Below are 17626 nucleotides of genomic sequence, written 5' to 3' on the forward strand. Positions count from 1 at the left end.
AAAGAAAGAAAGAAAGAAAGAAAGAAAGAAAGAAAGAAAGAAAGAAAGAGAAAGAAAGAAAAGGTGTAGACATTCTTTTGAAAGCCCAGTTTCTTTAAATTACAATTTGTCAAGTTGGTGCCTGGAAGCCTGAATTTTCATCTAGCAAACACTCATAAGTATTTAGATTTTAAGAACCGAGGTCAAAACCAAAGTTTGGACTACTTTTTTTCTTTCCTTTTCTTTCTTTATTTACTCAGCATGTATAATTATGTTCTTTTTGTGTTGGGTGTTCATTTTCAAGAAATCCTCTAGGCACTAATCCCATAATACATATGGAGAATAGAATCTTACTACAGCTTGTTCATCTGATTTTAACTTTACAAAACAGATTTTTAAAAAGATATGAAAAATATATGGAAAAGCAACTCCTAATCTATGTTATTCTAACCTGATATTTATTTTACCTTAGGAGTGGTACTGTTTGAATGAATAATACATATCATTTCACATTACAGTTAAGTATCTCATTTTTTACCATGCCTTATGACTCTTTAAACCTAATTGTGAATGTAAGGGAGGAGATAAAATTTTCTCTCTATACTTCTGAGTTCTTGGCTGAGACTTTCTGTATAAAAGAGAAGAGAAATATAAATAGAAGCTTATTAAAATGAATACTTCATGTACAGAGTGGAGATACCCAAGAAAAATGATTAAACTCCCTGAAATGGCCTAATCCACCATCTTAAATACTATCTTCAGCTAAACGAAAGAAAGAGAGGTTCGAACAGTAATAGGAAGTTATCAGGAAAAGCATTGTAAACAAGAATAGGTGGTTAATGCAAATTTAGGTCATTGTCTTCTCTATTCATACAAGTTGTGTTTTTCAGTCATCCCTCCCTTGTAGGTACAGAGCGGGAGACACACAAAGAAATTTCCTTTATACATGTAAATTTTCCCAAAAAAATTATAACTTGTACTCCATTTTCACAACCTTTTCTGTGTCTGCTGATTGTCAAAAATAATCACCTCAGAGGCACCTGGGTGGCTTGGTCATTTAGGCATCCGACTCTTGATTTTGGCTTGGGTCATGTTCTTGCAGTTATGGAATCAAGCTCTGTGTCTGTGCTGACATTTCGGAGCCTGCTTGGGATTCTCCATCTCCCGCTCTCTCTCTGCCCCCCCGCGCCCCCCCCAACACACACAGTCTCTCTCTGTCTCTGTCTTTCTCTCTCTTTCTCTTTCTCTCATTTCAACAACCTTCACAGCATCTTCACTAGAAGTAGATTCCATCTCAAAAAACCACTTTTCTTTCCATATCCATAAGAAGAAAGTCCTCATCTGTTGAAGTGTTATGAGATTATAGCAATTCATCACATCTTCAGACTGTACTTCTAGTTCTGTTGCTATTTTCACCACATCTGCAGTTACTGCCTCTAGTAACATCTTGAATCTTTCAAAGTATCAAGGAGGGTTGTATCAACTTTTTCCAAACTCCTGTTCATGTTGATACTTTTACCACTTCCCAGGAATCACAATGAATGTTCTTAATGGCATCTAGAATGGTGAATCCTCTCCAGAATGTTTTCAGTTGACTGCTCAGATTCATCAAAGGAATCATCATGACAGCTGTAACCTCATGAAATGTATTTCTTAAATAATAAGATTTGAACGTCAGAATTACTCCATGATCCAAGGGCTGCAGAATGGATGTTATATTAGGCAAGAAAACAACATGTTATATTAGGCAAGAAAACAACATGCCTTACATCTCATTTTACATTTCTTTCCACCAGAGCTCTTGAGGGACCAGGTTCATTGTCAATTAGCAGTAATAGTTTGAGAGGCATCTTTTTCTCCAAGCAGTAGGTCTCAGCAGTGGACTTAAAATAGTCTAAACCATGTGGTGATCAGATGTGCTGTCATCCAGCCTTTGTTGTTCCATTTGTAGAATATAGGCAGAGTAGATTGAGTATAATTCTTAAAGGCCCTAGGATTTTTGGAATGTAAGTGAGCATTGACTTCAACTTCAAGTCAACAATTGGGTTAGCCCCTACCAGAGCTTATCCTTTGAAGCTTTTTTTTTTTAATTTTTTAAATGTTTGTTTATTTTTGAGAAAGAGCATGAACTGCAAAGGGGCAGAGAGAGAGAGGGAGACACAGAATCTGAAGCAGATCTCATAACCAGATGACTAAAACTTTCTCCATATCAGTAATAAGGCTGTTTTGCTTTCTTTATCATTCATGTGTTTCCTGGAGTAGCACTTTTAATTTCTTTCAAGAACGTTTCCTTTGCATTCACAACTTGGCTAACTGTTTTGTGCAAGAGGCCCAGCTTTCAACCTTTCTCGGCTTTCAACATTCCTTCCTCACTAAGCTTAATCATTTCTAGCTAGCTTTTGATTTGAAGTGAGAGATGTGAGACTCTTCCTTTCACAGGAACCATTAGAGGCCATGGTAGGATTGTTAATTGGCATAATTTCAATATTGTTGTGACTCAGGGAATAGGCCCAAGGCGGGAGAGGGAGAAGGATGGGGGACAACTGGTTGGTGGAATAGTCAGAACACACAATATTTGTCAATTAAGTTTTACATCTTCTATGGGCGTGGTTTGTGGTACCCCAACACAGTTAATGATAGTAACATCAAAAGATGCCTCATCATTGATCACCATAATCAAATATAATTATAATGAAAAAGTTTGAAATATTGCAGGAATTATCAAAATGTGGCACAGAGACATAAAGTGAGCAAATGCTATTAGAAAAATGGCATCAATAGACTTGCTTGTTACAGAGTTTCCACAAACCTTTAATTAAAAAAAAAAAAACACTTAGCAAACCACATAAATGAAGAGCAATACAATGAGGTATGCCTGTATAACTTAATCTACAAGGATAAGGAAATAGTTCTGCTAAAACACACATCTGTTTAAAAGAAATAAATAATTGAACGTAGGATTTCAGTCTGACATTTGTATATGTGGGTTTCTTTACTGAATTTAGTTTCTCATTAAGATTTAAAGTCTATGTATCTAAAAGTGTTCTTTAAAGGAGTCTGTTCTAGAACAAATTGGTTACCTACTCTAAAGATAAACCTACATCCTTACTCTAAATATACAAACTGCTTTTAACTTTAAAACTGGAAACTTCCAAAAAAAATTTTTTTTAACTGAAAACTTTTAGTCACACAAATTCTCAATCAAGAGACATCTTCTGTATGCAATTGCTATATAAATGCAATCACAAAAAATTGAAAATGAAATTCTTTGTGTCAGGATCATAATTATTTAATTGATCTTAATAATTTTGTGGCATATGACATTTAGAAAATCTAGAATTATTCTCCTAAATAAAATAGTGTTTTATTATTTTGAATACAATGATAAAATGTACTTTTGAAGTTAAAATATTCAATTTAATTCTTCTTAGGTAGTACCTAGACAGTTGTACCATTATTGAGTTATGGCTTTAATTCTTAATAGATGATTTAGACTTAATTTTCTTGAAACATTGGACCATTCACCCTAACAGATTCTTTTGTAGTGAGAGCCAAAGGGTTTGAACCACTTACTGAGTATAGTTACTTCTGTGTATCCAAATTCTTTGAGTGTGTTATTGGTTTTATAATGGAATGTTACACTACTATAAATTCTTTGGAAAATGCTTGAAATGTAAGTACATTAAAAAAATTTATATATATATATATATATATATATATATATATATATATATATAGCAAAAAATTGTTCCAACAATTATTTTCCTATGTACAAATTTTATCTAGAGCTCAGTTTTCCTAGAGTATGAGATCCACTCTTTCCTTAATGGGAGCATGAGATTATGGTAATATACTTATACTTTTTAGTTTGAATTGTGTTTTATTTGAGGATGTCCCATCAAATTTTATTTTCTACTGGATTGTGTCTATAAGAGGAACAACCAATAGCAAAAACCTATGGAATAACATTAGCAACTGTCTAATTTCATCCATGTTGATAAATATCCCAATTTCCAGAAATCACCTTTAGTTATTTAACTATATGATCTTTGTTTTTATGTTTATTTATTTTGAGAGAAAGACAGAATGTGAGCAGAAGAGGGACAAAGAGAGGGAGAGAAACACAGAATCCAAAGAAGACTCCTGGCTCCAAGCTGTCAGCACAGAACCCAATGCAGTGCTTGAACTCACAAACTGTGAGATCATGACCTGAGATGAAGTCGGACACTCAACCAACTGAGCCATCCAGGCACCCCAACTACACTCTCTTTAAAGTAAAGAGATGCTTGGGGCGCCTGGGTGGCGCAGTCGGTTAAGCGTCCGACTTCGGCCAGGTCACGATCTCGCGGTCCGTGAGTTCGAGCCCCACGTCAGGCTCTGGGCTGATGGCTCGGAGCCTGGAGCCTGTTTCTGATTCTGTGTCTCCCTCTCTCTCTGCCCCTCCCCCGTTCATGCTCTGTCTCTCTCTGTCCCAAAAATAAATAAAAAACGTTGAAAAAAAATAAAATAAAATAAAGTAAAGAGATGCTCAGTAGAAGATTTGAGATTTTAACCTAGAAAAGTAACCAGATAAAAATTGTTTAGAGCCTCATTTTTTAGGTAAATCATCTAATGGCATAGGTATGCCATCTCTAACTATGCAGATTCAGAAATACATTCTTTTCACTGATTCCAAGTTGATCAGAACCTAAGATATTTTACTCAAGGCAATAAAGCTCAAGGAAAATTTTTCCTGTAAATTAAAATGTCAGTTTATTAACATGTATTGAGAAATCGCTTTCCTGTTCTTGTGGTCACCCTAAGGAGGCAGGATGGACTCTTCTATTCAAAATTTGTTTTGGATATTAAGAATGATGATGCCAGCATTCAAACATTAAAAATGGAATCAGACTCTTTATTATACACTTTACTTTGCTTCCATTGTTTATTTTTGTATTCAGCACATTATCTCCTTAGCTAAATTAATCCTTCCATTTTTTTTAATGTTTATTTGTTTATTTTGAGAGAGAGAGAGAGAGAGAGAGAGATCATGAATGGGGAGGGATAGAGAACCCCAAGCATGTTCCATGTCAGTGCAGAGTCTGATGCAGGGCTCGATTCCACGAACTATGAGATCATGACCTGAGTGAAATCAAGAGTGGGATGCTTAACTGACTGAGACACCCATGTGCCCCATCATTTCTTATACTTAAGACTCGTTGGTTTGGGAACCTTTCTTTTTAAAATGGCTCCTTATTTCTTAATTGATACTTTCTTAAAATTTAATAGTTCTTAAGAGGCAGTCATAATTCTTTATTAAGAAATCATGTGATAAGATAGCTGGGAACAGTAAGAAAATATTTAGAATTTCCTAAACTTGATGAAATAGTACACTCATAGCTCCCCAAACTGGTTTTCTATTCTTCAGCTGCCTAGATCTATCACTAGAGGTATGTTCAGTCCTTTCTCTTCTTAAAGCCAGATGCCACATAGTTGAAACAGGCTGCTTACACCTGTTTTCTATCAGAGACTACTCGGTCTAGCTCTTTCTAGGTCTCAGTATGCATTGAACCATTGGGACATGAAGAGAAAAATCCCAGAGAGGAGGTAACTTGAGAGAAAGACCTGAGAAATCTGCATACATGTTACCCGCACACACTAGCCATCCCCTAAAGTGTACTTCCACAGGATGCCACTCCAGAATACCCAGCAGAAATCTGTAGTTGGAGGAGAAAGAATAAGGCAGAGATTTCAGCATTATTGTGGTACTCAGGAGACAGATCAGAGTTGTGCATTGTCAAGGTGGAAGAATGTTGGTAAATACACTGCCTGGGCTTATGGTAGTAAAGACCATACCCTAGTAATAAGAACCAAAACTGAAATAAACTTGTTCTTACAAAACCTAAAACCAAGACTTAAAGGGAATGAGGTATCTGCTGGTACTCAATGTGCCTTGGCTAAAGAAAACTTAACCTAATTTCCACCTGGGTGAATTTATCATCTAAAGCTTCTATAGCTTCTTCACAATTAATTTCTGGAATCCAATGAAAAATAAAAGGAGTGCTGAGAAAACAGTACCAAAAAAAAAAATTAGGAATACAATCCACAGGTGATCATATGTTGATGTTATCAGAAGGAGATTTTAAAATAGCATTGACTATTTTATTCAAGAAAATCAAGGAAGTGGTGGACAACAGAAATGAAAAGATGAAAATTTTCAATGGAGAATTTAATATGTTAAAAAGAATCTAAAAATACTAAATTTTAAAACAGTCTGCTGACCACTTTAGAGCTGAAAAATGACATATCTGGAATTAAGAATTTATTCAGTTGCTGTAATATGATAGCAAATATACAAGAAAGCAAGATTAGGGAACCAGGAGATTAAAAAAATTCATACTTCTAATTAGATTAGCTTTTCCATACATCAGAAGTATTCTTATCCTTTCCTGTATTTATGCTAGTTTCCTCTCTCTTCCCCTTTCTCAGGTCATAACTTCTCTCTCCCCACCTGTGTTTTTTTCTATCTATTGTTTCAATTTTTTCCCCACATATCCCTATTGAAGATCTGTGTCCCTATGTTAGTAGCAGACAATATTAGGAAATTTAGTTAAGTGACTCATTAATAGGTGCCTGGAAGGCTAACATAGGCAAAGTCACACTACATGAAGTGTGAAAAGGTCCACGTAGAAAGGCACCAAGGAAATTAATCAGCAAGTAGAAGGTAAAGATCCAGTATAAAATCTGGAGTCCCAAAGAATCCTACTTCCCGGAAAGTTACTGTAGCAAACACACCCTTACTTCCAAAGAAGTTTAAATTAAGAAAATGGTCTGTGAACCCACTGTAGAAAGCAAAACCAGGTAACCATAGCTGTAGCATAGAGTTACTTAGTGGTATGGCCCATACACACAGAATTGGCCATGGCTCATTTCCTGGAAATGTACGCCTTTGTCATCGTTAGGTATAAGCAGCAATACCAATGACCCCAAGCCAGGAAACATCAGTAATTTGTAAATTACTGCTGCCTTGAAGCCATACTGATCTCAGAATCCAGGGATGTTTAAGTTGGTTCAGCTATGAGTATTGGAGGGCCTTTGAGAACAAGAAAACATACCAGTCATTATACCAGATGTTGGTGCATAATTGCTCTTTGGTTTGGGTTTATAAAACTAAGTAATATAAAAGTTATTTATTTCTCTTAGGATTAGGTCTGCTACCGTCGGATAAATCTTAAATTTGGCTATGTAGGCCTAAAGGTTAGGATTGTATGCTATTCTTTAGAAAGAGATATAGAATATTAGCTTGTAAAATGCTTTAATTTGGTTAAAAAATTTTTTTCTTGATGTTTATTCATTTTTTGAGAGACAGAACAAACAGGGGAGGGGTAGAGAGAAAGGAAGACACAGAATCCAAAGCAGGCTGCAGACTCTGAGCTAGCAGCACAGAGCCCTATGCAGGGCTTGAACTCACCAACCACAAGATCATGACCTGAGCTGAAGTCAAACGCTTAACGAACTGAGCCACCCAGTCACCCCTAATTTTGTAATAAAATATGTATCTTTGTGAGTGTGTCTACATTCCTACATTATTTTAACCTGTTACCAAACCCTGCCTACCTTAACATGAATTTTATTCTTCAAACAGTAGATAAGAAAGAATTTTTATCTGCAACTGGATTTTGTTTCAATATTAAAAGCTTATATATCCAGTATTTTTAAAAAATTTTAGATTTATTGAGGTATAACAGAAAAACAAGTTTCAAGACATGTAAATTATACATTATGGTAACCTGACAGATGTATACATTGTAAAAGGATTCCCCGCATATATTTAACACATCAGCATCTCACATATCTACACTTTTCTGGTGTTTTGTTTTGTTTTGTTTTGTTTTGTTTTGTTTTGTTTTGTTCTGTTTTGTTTTGTGACAAGATCTGAGTTCCACCATCCCACCAACCCTCAGTCATAAACACTGTATTATCAACCGTTGTCACAATGCTTTACCTCAGGTTCTCAGACCTTATTCATCTTGTAGCTGAAAGTTTGTACCCTTTTGCCAGCCTCTCCCTATCTTCCCTGTCCCTTAGCCCTGGCAACCACTTTTTTTACTGTTACTATGAGTTTGGTGCTTTCTTTTTTTTTCTTTTCTTTTTTCCCCCCAAAGATTCTATGTATAAGTGTTACCATGCTTTATTTATCGTTCTCTGTCTGGATTATTTCAGTTAGCATAATGTCCTTGCATTCCACCCAGGTTGTGTCAAATGGCAGAGTTTTCTTCTTTCTCAAGACTGAATAATATTCCATTGTATATAAATACCACAACTTTTCAGTTCAGCCACTGATGGACACTTAGGTTATTTGTGTACATTAAAAGCTTGTAGACTTAGCTTTGGATCTATTCTTGAATGTTATTTGCCTCAGAACTTTGAAATGTTAGCTAATATTATTGCTCTTGCACTAAAATCTTTTCATTAACCTTCTTTCCTAATTTTTCTCTACCTGGGTTTTGCTTGTCCCACAGAATTGAACAATCTTGATCTTTATTTACTCATTAATTTGCTTTTACGTTCAAATATCTGAACACCAGGACAGAAACAAAGTCACTTCCTATGTTTCATTTACCTTGTCTCCCTTTGACAGTCTTTATTCCAGTCACAAGAACATTTTCCTAAGTAATTCACACTAGTTTTCTTTTCGAGTGTGATTGATATAAATATAAACTTGCTTGAATATTCTAGGATTTCTTTTTTGTTGTTGTTAATACCAGTAGTTAAGCGAAAAATTCATAAACAAAACAAGATTTTCTTAGTGGAGACTTGCTAAAAGCCCAAACTTCCTTTTTATCTTTTCCTCTTTAATTTTGCTCAGCATTTAAAACTTAGTAGTATAAGTTAACTGTTTTAGGTATTTGTGTCTTTTTTTATCTTTGAATAGTCACGTCAGAAGGACTTAGGTCTTTTTGTCCTTCTCTTATGGTTCACAATAATAACTACTTTTTCTAAAAAGGCAGTGTTGTTGTGGTATAATTCACACTGTTAGGTAAATTCATCCTTTTTACACGTATAATTCTTTAAGTTGACAAATGCATACAGACATATAAGTGCTCCCACAGCCAATACAGAACATTGGGGCGCCTGGGTGGCTCAGTGGGTTAAGCATCCGACTTCGGCTCAGGTCTTGATCTCACGGTTCATGGGTTCGAGCCCCGCATCGGGCTCTGTGCTGACAGCTCAGAGCCTGGAGCCTGCTTTGGATTCTGCGTCTCCCTCTCTTTTTGTTCCTCCCCTGCTCTGTCTCTCTCTCAAAAATAAAGATTAAAAAAAAAATTAAAAAAAAAACACAGAACATCATCCCCCAAGATTCCTTTATGCTGCCCTCCTCCTTCCATCCCTAGACTCTGATGTGTTTTCTGTCTCTATTGTTTTGTGTTTCTCTGGATGACCTAAACATGGAATCACGTGGCTTTTGGGCTTGGCTTCTTTCATTTAGCAACATGTGTTTGGGTTTCACTCATGTTGTTGTGTATAGCAATAGTTTGCTCCTTTTTTATTGATAAATGGTATTCTATTACATGGATATACCATGATTTTCATCCATGCACCCATTTAAGTACATTTGGGTTGTCTTCATATTCTGGGTATTATGAACAAAACCACTAAAAACATTCATTTAGTAACTTCTTTTTAAATGAGTACTGCTTAAAAATGGGGCATTATAATGTAAGTGTGAAAACACAAGTGCAAAGACACCAGAGACCTGGGTTCTCATACTATTTTGCATCCAGTTAACTACCTGTTAAGTTGAACAGATAATTTAACCTCTCTGCTCTTACCTTTTTTGTAAAATGTGCATATTTTATGCCTTCTTCTAGCTTTAAAATAGCATGGTATTGTGATGTATAGTAAGGCATTTACTCTTGTGCCAAGAGAACTTATAAATGCTCACATAAATATTTCTAAAATTAAGTTATATGAATTAAGTATAACTAATATTTCAAATTACAGGTTATTTTGTCTCTAAGTCCAGTCACAAATGATTGGAAAATAATAGTTTGCTTAATGAATTTTAAAGGTCATCATAATCATAAGCTTTTAACCATGTAATCCAATTGATTTTACATCAGAAAATTATTTTGATGACTCTTAAGTAAATATTTGATAAGTATTTTCATTTAAAATATGTCAGCATTTATTTATGTACTTATGTATTTATGTATTTTTTATTTATTTTTAATGTAGATGGGTCTAGGAAAGACAATCCAGGCAATTGCAATTGCTTACTTCTATAAGGAGGAATGGCCGCTTTTAATAGTGGTCCCTTCATCTCTGAGATACCCTTGGACAGAAGAAATGGAGAAATGGATCCCAGAGCTAAGTCCAGAGGATATCAGTGTTATTCAGAATAAAACTGATATTGGGTAAGAACAACTTTTTAATCTTTAAGGGGGAAAAAAGCCTTCTCACATGTAATTAGTAAATGCTAATGTTTAGAATGATGTATAACCTATAAGCCATAATTTAGAACTAAGAGAGTAGAGTGGAGAATTTTACTTTACATTTTAAAATCTGTATTATTTATCTAAAACCCAGCAGTATACTTAATGCTTTAAATTCCTTTTTGTGTATTTTTAAAGTAAATGTAAATAGGTGTACTTTGAAAGATTTATGTAATATATCTACTTTATATATACTTTAAATATACTTAAAACTCACTATTTTGGGGTTCAAAAATACATTTCACAACTTTTCAATGATTAATTTGAAGTTTATGAGCTTTTATTGTCTGCAGCGATGGTAGATTTTGCTTTCCAAATTCTTGGTTGATATGCAAGTTTTATATGTCACTCAAAATGAGTATTTACCAGTTTTATTTTCTTTATTACATTAATTTATAATTTTAATACTTTTTAATTGAAAATATTTGTTTTGAGATTATTTCAAGTTTCTCCTCGAAAATAAATCATAATGTAACTACTTAGGTTTTTTGTTTTTTTTTTTTTCATTTGTTTTCTAGCCATGGGGATAAACCAATCTATTTGTATATTGATGATTTATTACATTGTATTTATAAGTGAATTACACAAATTATTATGTCTCTAAAAGTTCAAAATAACCAATTTCTGACCCTCAAATAACAGGTAGTATATATATTTGAAATAAATGTCTGTTGGGGCGCCTGGGTGGCTCAGTTGGTTAAGCGTCCGACTTCGGCTCAGGTCACGATCTCACGGTCTGTGAGTTCGAGCCTGCGTCGGTCTCTGTGCTGACTGCTCAGAGCCTGGAGCCTGTTTCAGATTCTGTGTCTCCCTCTCTCTCTGACCCTCCCCCGTTCATGCTCTGTCTCTCTCTGTCTCAAAAATAAATAAATGTTAAAAAAAAAAAAAAAGAAAGAAATGTCTGTTAATACTTAGATTTTTTAAAATTATGGTATTATTGTACTGTGTTGTTTTCTCTAGGATTGTTAACATAAAGACTATTTGTAACAATGAAGTTGGCCTTTGTGAATGTCCTAACAAAATAGTTGGAGGCTTTTTCTCTTTTGACCTTTGAACTATTAAGTCTATAAAATATGTCTTTATGGACCTAAGGAAATTTGGACAGTATTTTCATGGTCAAAGTAAAATTTTGGTAATAATTTTAAATTTCCTCTTGTCCAATAAAACTGCATAAAATTTACAACTTAAGGATTTAGAGAATGTAGGCCTTTGTATGCACATTTTGTTAGCTATAGTTTATTTAAAAGTTTACATTTAATTTTCTTAAAATATATATCTTCTCCCATCTTTTATAATATTTAGGTCATCTAGTTTTCCTTATTCTTTAGGAAATACTGTTTAGCAATTAAATAGAGGCCAATATTTTTATTTGGATAACATTTGGTATCTGTTAGAATGTATTACAACCCAGAGTATAACTTTTCTGGAGGATCTCAGTTTAGGAAAAGAAAAACTTACCATTGTCTTCCAAGTACTTAAAGAAATAGCTTTAAACGCATACTAACATCTGGCAACATGCATTTACCACAAATACATGTAACTCCTTTTGGCATATGCCAATTATGCCTGAAATGTTCTGCAGTGGACTTTCAAGCTCTTGTTTTTTGTATATGGTTCTCAGTATACCTAAGTTAGTTAGTAATATTAACCCTATGCTTTTCTTCTGTCAGCTTTTCTGGTGTTTGATTATAACAAGAAAATCCTAAATCTCTATATTAACTAGATTTACCCAGGGCTTAAAACGTAGTTGACATTAAGAAAAAAATGTAAGTGTTGTAAATATTTATGCATCCAACATGAGAATACCCAAATATATAAAGCAATTATTAACAAATTTAAAGGAAGTACTCGATAGTAATATGATTATAGTAGAGGAGTTTAACACCTCACTTACATCAGTGAATAGATCATCCAAACAGAAAATCAACAAGAAAACAGTGCCTTTGAATGACACACTGGACTAGATGGATTTAACAGATACATTCAGAACATTCCATCCTAAAACAGCTTAATACACATTTGTTTTCAAGTGTATTTGGAACATTCTCAAAATAGATCACATATTAGGCCACAAAACAAATCTCAACAAATTGAAAAAGATCCAAATTATATCATGTATCTTTTCTGACCACCATGTTACAAAACTAGAAATCCACCACCACAGTCTGGAAACAACACAAATACATGGTGGTTAAATAACATGCTACTAAATAATGAATGCGTTAACTAAATCAAAGAAGAAATCAAAATTTACTTGGAGAGAAAAAATGAAAACACAGTGGTCCATCCTGTCTCAGGTCCTCACTTCCAAGATGACCAAGGAAAGAAAGAATAATAGGCCAAAATGGGCCACAGCCATATACAGCCTGTTTGTTGCATCACCTGTGCCTGTTGCGTTCCCAAGGACAAGGCCATCAAGAAGTTCATTATTCAGCACATAGTAGAGGCCACCACTGTTGAGGACGTTTCCAAAGTGAGTATCTTCAATGACTGTGTGCTTCCCAAGCTATACATGAAACTACATTACTGTGTGAGCTGTGCCATACACAGCAAGGTGGTCAGGAATTGCTCTGGTGATGCATAGATGGAATGAACACCCTCACCCTGATTTAGACCTGCAGGTGCTACCTCGCAACCACTACCAAAGCCCATGTGAGGGGCCAGGTCCTTAAGGACTGAAGAAAAACTGTTTTCTAGAAGGGCACCTGGGTGGCTCAGTCAGTTAAGCATATGACTTTGGCTCAGGTCATGATCTTGTGGTTTGTGCATTTGAGCCCCACGTCGGATGCTGTGCTGACAGCTCAGAGCCTGGAGCCTGCTTCAGATTCTGTGTCCACCCCTCTTCTGCTCACGCTCTGTGTCTCTCTGTCTCTTGATAATAAATAAATGTTAAAAATTTATGAAAACTGTTTTCTGGAAAAAATAAAATGGAGATTATATTTAAAAAGAAAAGAAAACACAATCATCCAAAACCTTTGGGATGTGACAAAACCAGTCCTAAGAGGGAAGCGTACAGCAATACAATTCTACCTCAAGAAGGAAAAAAAAAAAAAAAAACTCAAATAAACAATCTAACTTTACACCTAAATGAGCTAAAAAGAACAAAATCCATAACCAGCAGAAAGATAATAATAAATATTGGAACAAAAATAAAAGAAATAGAAACTAAATAATAACAGCAACACAGTAGAACAAGTCTGTGAAACCAGCAGCTGGTTCTTTAAAGAATGAACAATATTGATGATAACGCTCTAGCCAGACTTAAAAAAAAATCAGAAATGGAAAAGGAGAAATAATAACCAACACCACAGAAATACAAAAGATTATGAGAGATTATTATGAAAAATTGTATGCCCACAAATTGAACAACCTAGAAGAAATGGACTAATTCCTAGAAACATATAATCTCCCAACACTGAGTCAGGAAGAAATAGAAAATTTGAACTGGCTGATTACCAGCAGTGTAATCAAATCAATATTCAAAAAAGTGAAACAAAAGTCCAGGACCACATAGCTTCACAGGAGAATTCTACCAAACATTTAAAGAGTTAATACTTATTCCTCTCAAACTATTCCAAAGAATAAAAAAGGAAGGAAAATTTCCAGATCGTTCTATGAGGCCACCATTACCTTGATACCAAGCCAGACAAAGACACCACCAAAAAAGAGAACTACAGGCCAAGATTCCTTATGTGCATAGTTGCAAAAATCCTCAACAAAATACTAGCAAACCAAATCCAACAATGTATGTTAAAAAATCATTCACCAGGATCCATCAGAATTCATTTCCAGGAGCCAAGGGTAGTTCAGTATTCACAAATCAATCAACTTGTTACATTACATCAATAAAGGATTGGGGCACCTGGGTGGTTCAGTTGGTTGAGCATCTATCTGACTTTGGCTCAGGTCATGATCTCACGGTTTGTGAGTTCAAGCCCCACATGGGGCTCTGTGCTGATAGCACGAACCCTGCTTGGGATTCTCTCTCCCTCCCTCTCTTTCTCTGTCTCCCTCCCTCCCTCCCTCCACTCATGTTCTCTCTCTCAAATAATCTTTAAAAATAAATAAATAAAAGGATAAGAACCATATTATCATTTCAATAGATGAAAATAAAAGCATTTGACAAACTACAAGATACATTCATGATAAAAATCCTCAACAAAGAAGGTTTAGAGGGAACATATCTCACCATAATAAAGACCTTATATGAAAAATTCACAGCTAACATCATCCTTAATGAGTAAAAAACTGAGAGGTTTTCCCTAAAGGACAGGAACAAGACAGGGATGTCTACTCTCACCATTTTTGTTCAACATAGTACTGGAAATCTTAGCCACAGCAGTCAGACAAGAAAAAGAAAGAAAAGGCATCCAAATTGATAAGAGGTAAAACTTTCACTGTTTGTAGATGACATGATATGCTATATAGAAAACCATTAAAGATTCCACCAATCTGATAAATGAATTCAGTAACATCACAAGATAGAAAATGCACTTCTATACACTAATAATGAAGCAGCAGAAAGAGAAATTAAGAAAATAATCCCAGGGGCGCCTGGGTGGCTCAGTCGGTTAAGCCTCCGACTTCGGCTCAGGTCATGATCTCACGGTCCGTGGGTTCGAGCCCCGCGTCGGGCTCTGTGCTGACAGCTCAGAGCCTGGAGCCCGTTTCAGATTCTGTGTCTCCCTCTCTCTCTGCCCCTCCCTTGTTCATGCTCTGTCTCTCTCTGTCTCAAAAATAAATAAACGTTAAAAAAAATTTAAAAAAATAGAAAATAATCCCATTTACAATTGCACCAAAAATAGTATGATACTTAGGAATAAACTTAACCAAAGAGGTGAAAGACCTGTACTCTGAAAATTATAAAACAATGATGAAAGAAATCAAGGATAACACAAAGAAATAGACATTCCATGCTCATGGATTGGAAGAACAAATATTGTTAAAATGTCTGTACTACCCAAAGCAGTCTACACATTTAATGCTGTCCCTATCAAAATACCAACAGTATTTTTCACAGAACAGGAACAAACAATCCTAAAATTTCTGTGGAACCACAAAAGATCCTGAATAGCCCAAACAGTCTTGAAAAGGAAAAACAAAACTGGAGGGATCAAAATTTCATACTTCAAGTTACAATACAAAGCTGTAGTAATAAAAACAGTGTGGTACTGGCACAAAAATAGAAAACATAGATCAATGTAACAGAATAGAAAATCCAGAAATAAACCCACAATTATATGGTCAATTAATCTTTGACAAAGGATGCAAGAACATACAATCGGAAAAAGAAAATCTGTTCAACAAATCATCGACAAATTGGGAAAACTGGACAGCAGCATGTTAATGGACTACTTTCTTACATCATACAAAAAAATTTACTCAAAATGGATTAAGGACCTAAATGTGAGACCTGAAACCATAAAAATTCTAGAAGAGCGCACAGGCAGTAATTTCTCTAACATTGGTTGTAGCAACTTTTTTCTACATATGTCTAAGGCAAGGGCGATGAAAGCAAAAATCAACTTTGGGACTATATTGCAAAAAAAAAGCTTCTGCACAGTGAAGGAAACCATCAACAAAACTAAAAGGCAACCTACTGAATGGGAGAAGATATTTGCAAACAACATATGTGATCAAGGGTTAGAATCCAAAATAGAAGAAGAACTTAACACAACATCCAAAAAAGCAAACAACCCAACTACAAAAGGGGAATAAGACATAAACAGACATTTCTTCAAATAAGACAGATATCCACCAGACACATAAGAAGATTCTCAGCATCATCCATCATCAGAGAAATACAAATCAAAATCACAATGTCACTTCACACCTGTCAGAATGGCTAAAATCAAAAACTCAAGAAACAAGTGTTGGCGAGGATGTGGGGAGAAAGGAACACTCATGCCCTGTTGGAGGGAATGGAAACTGGTGTAGCCACTGAGGAAACCGGTATGGATGTTCCACCAAAATTAAAAATAAAACTACCATATGATCTGGTAATCACACTACTGGGTATTTACTGTAAGAATATGAAAACACTAATTCAAAAGGATATATGTATCTATGTTTATTGCAGCATTTTTTTTTACAATAGCCAAATTATGGAATCAGCCTATTGTCCATTGATGGAGGGATATCCCATTGATGAATGGGATACTATTCAGCCATAACAAAAGAATGAAGGGGTGCTTGAGTGGCTCAGTTAAGCATCTGACTCTTTATGTGGGCTCAGATTATGATCTCATGGTTGTGAGATTGAGCTATGCATCCGTCTTCTTCGGATTCTCTCTCCCTCTCTCTGTTACTCCCCTACTTGTACTTTCTCTCTCTCTCTCTCTCTCTCTGTGTCTCTCTCTCAAAATAAATTTTAAAAAAAACTTAAAAAAGAATGAAATCTTGGCATTTGCACCAACCTGTATATAGTTAGTATAATATCAAGTGAAATAAGCCAGTCAGAACACAAATAACATACCATCTCACTCATATGTGGAAACAGATGAACAAAGGAATAAAAAAAAGAGAGAGAGACAAACCAAGAAACTGACTCTTAACTATAGACAATGAACAGATAGTTACCAGAGGGGAGGTAGGTAGGGTGGGTGGGTAAAATAGGTGAAGGGGATTAAGAGTAGAACTTATCGGGGCGCCTGGGTGGCTCAGTCGGTTGAGCATCCGACTTCGGCTCAGGTCACGATCTTACAGTTTGTGGGTTCGAGCCCCACGTCGGGCTCTGTGCTCACAGCTCAGAGCCTGGAGCCTGCTTCTGATTCTGTGCCTCCCTCTCTCTTTGCCCACGCCCCCCCCCGCCCCCTGCTCGCGCTGTCTCTCTCTGTCTCTCAAAAATAAATAAATGTAAAAAAAAAAAATTAAAAAGAAGAGTAGAACTTATCTTGATACTCACTAGGTGAGTACTCACTAGGAATTGTTGAATCACTATATTGTACACAACTGAATACAACTAATATAACACTATATGTTAACTACACTGGAATTAAAATTTTAAAAATAAATTAAAACATTTTTTAAATGCAATTGTTGTATTGTTGTATTGTTGTATTGTAATATTTAGGAGCTCTGCCTTTTCTCTTAGGGGGTAGAAAACTGCAGAAGACTGACTCTCCTGTATTTTTTCACTGATGTTATAGAAAATGCTAAAGTAATGTATTTTA

At 35.3% G+C, this 17626-nt stretch overlaps 1 protein-coding gene and 1 pseudogene across 4 annotated transcripts in view; both read left to right on the forward strand.

Annotated features, from left to right (window-relative positions):
* ZRANB3 (zinc finger RANBP2-type containing 3) overlaps positions 1–17626 on the forward strand; it is a 308913-nt gene that overhangs the window by 174159 nt on the left and 117128 nt on the right. For 3 of the 4 annotated variants that reach the window (XM_049615712.1, XM_049615711.1, XM_049615713.1), the window contains exon 4: positions 10198–10376. In XM_049615712.1, the coding sequence (XP_049471669.1) occupies positions 10198–10376 (179 nt within the window). Of the gene's footprint in view, positions 1–4497; positions 4579–10197; positions 10377–17626 lie in introns of those variants that run through there. The other variant, XM_049615714.1, reaches the window with a different exon arrangement.
* LOC125911664 (40S ribosomal protein S26-like) lies at positions 10622–17263 on the forward strand (annotated as a pseudogene).

Source organism: Panthera uncia (assembly GCF_023721935.1).
Source record: "Panthera uncia isolate 11264 chromosome C1 unlocalized genomic scaffold, Puncia_PCG_1.0 HiC_scaffold_3, whole genome shotgun sequence".
Classification (NCBI taxonomy): Eukaryota; Metazoa; Chordata; class Mammalia; order Carnivora; family Felidae; genus Panthera; species Panthera uncia.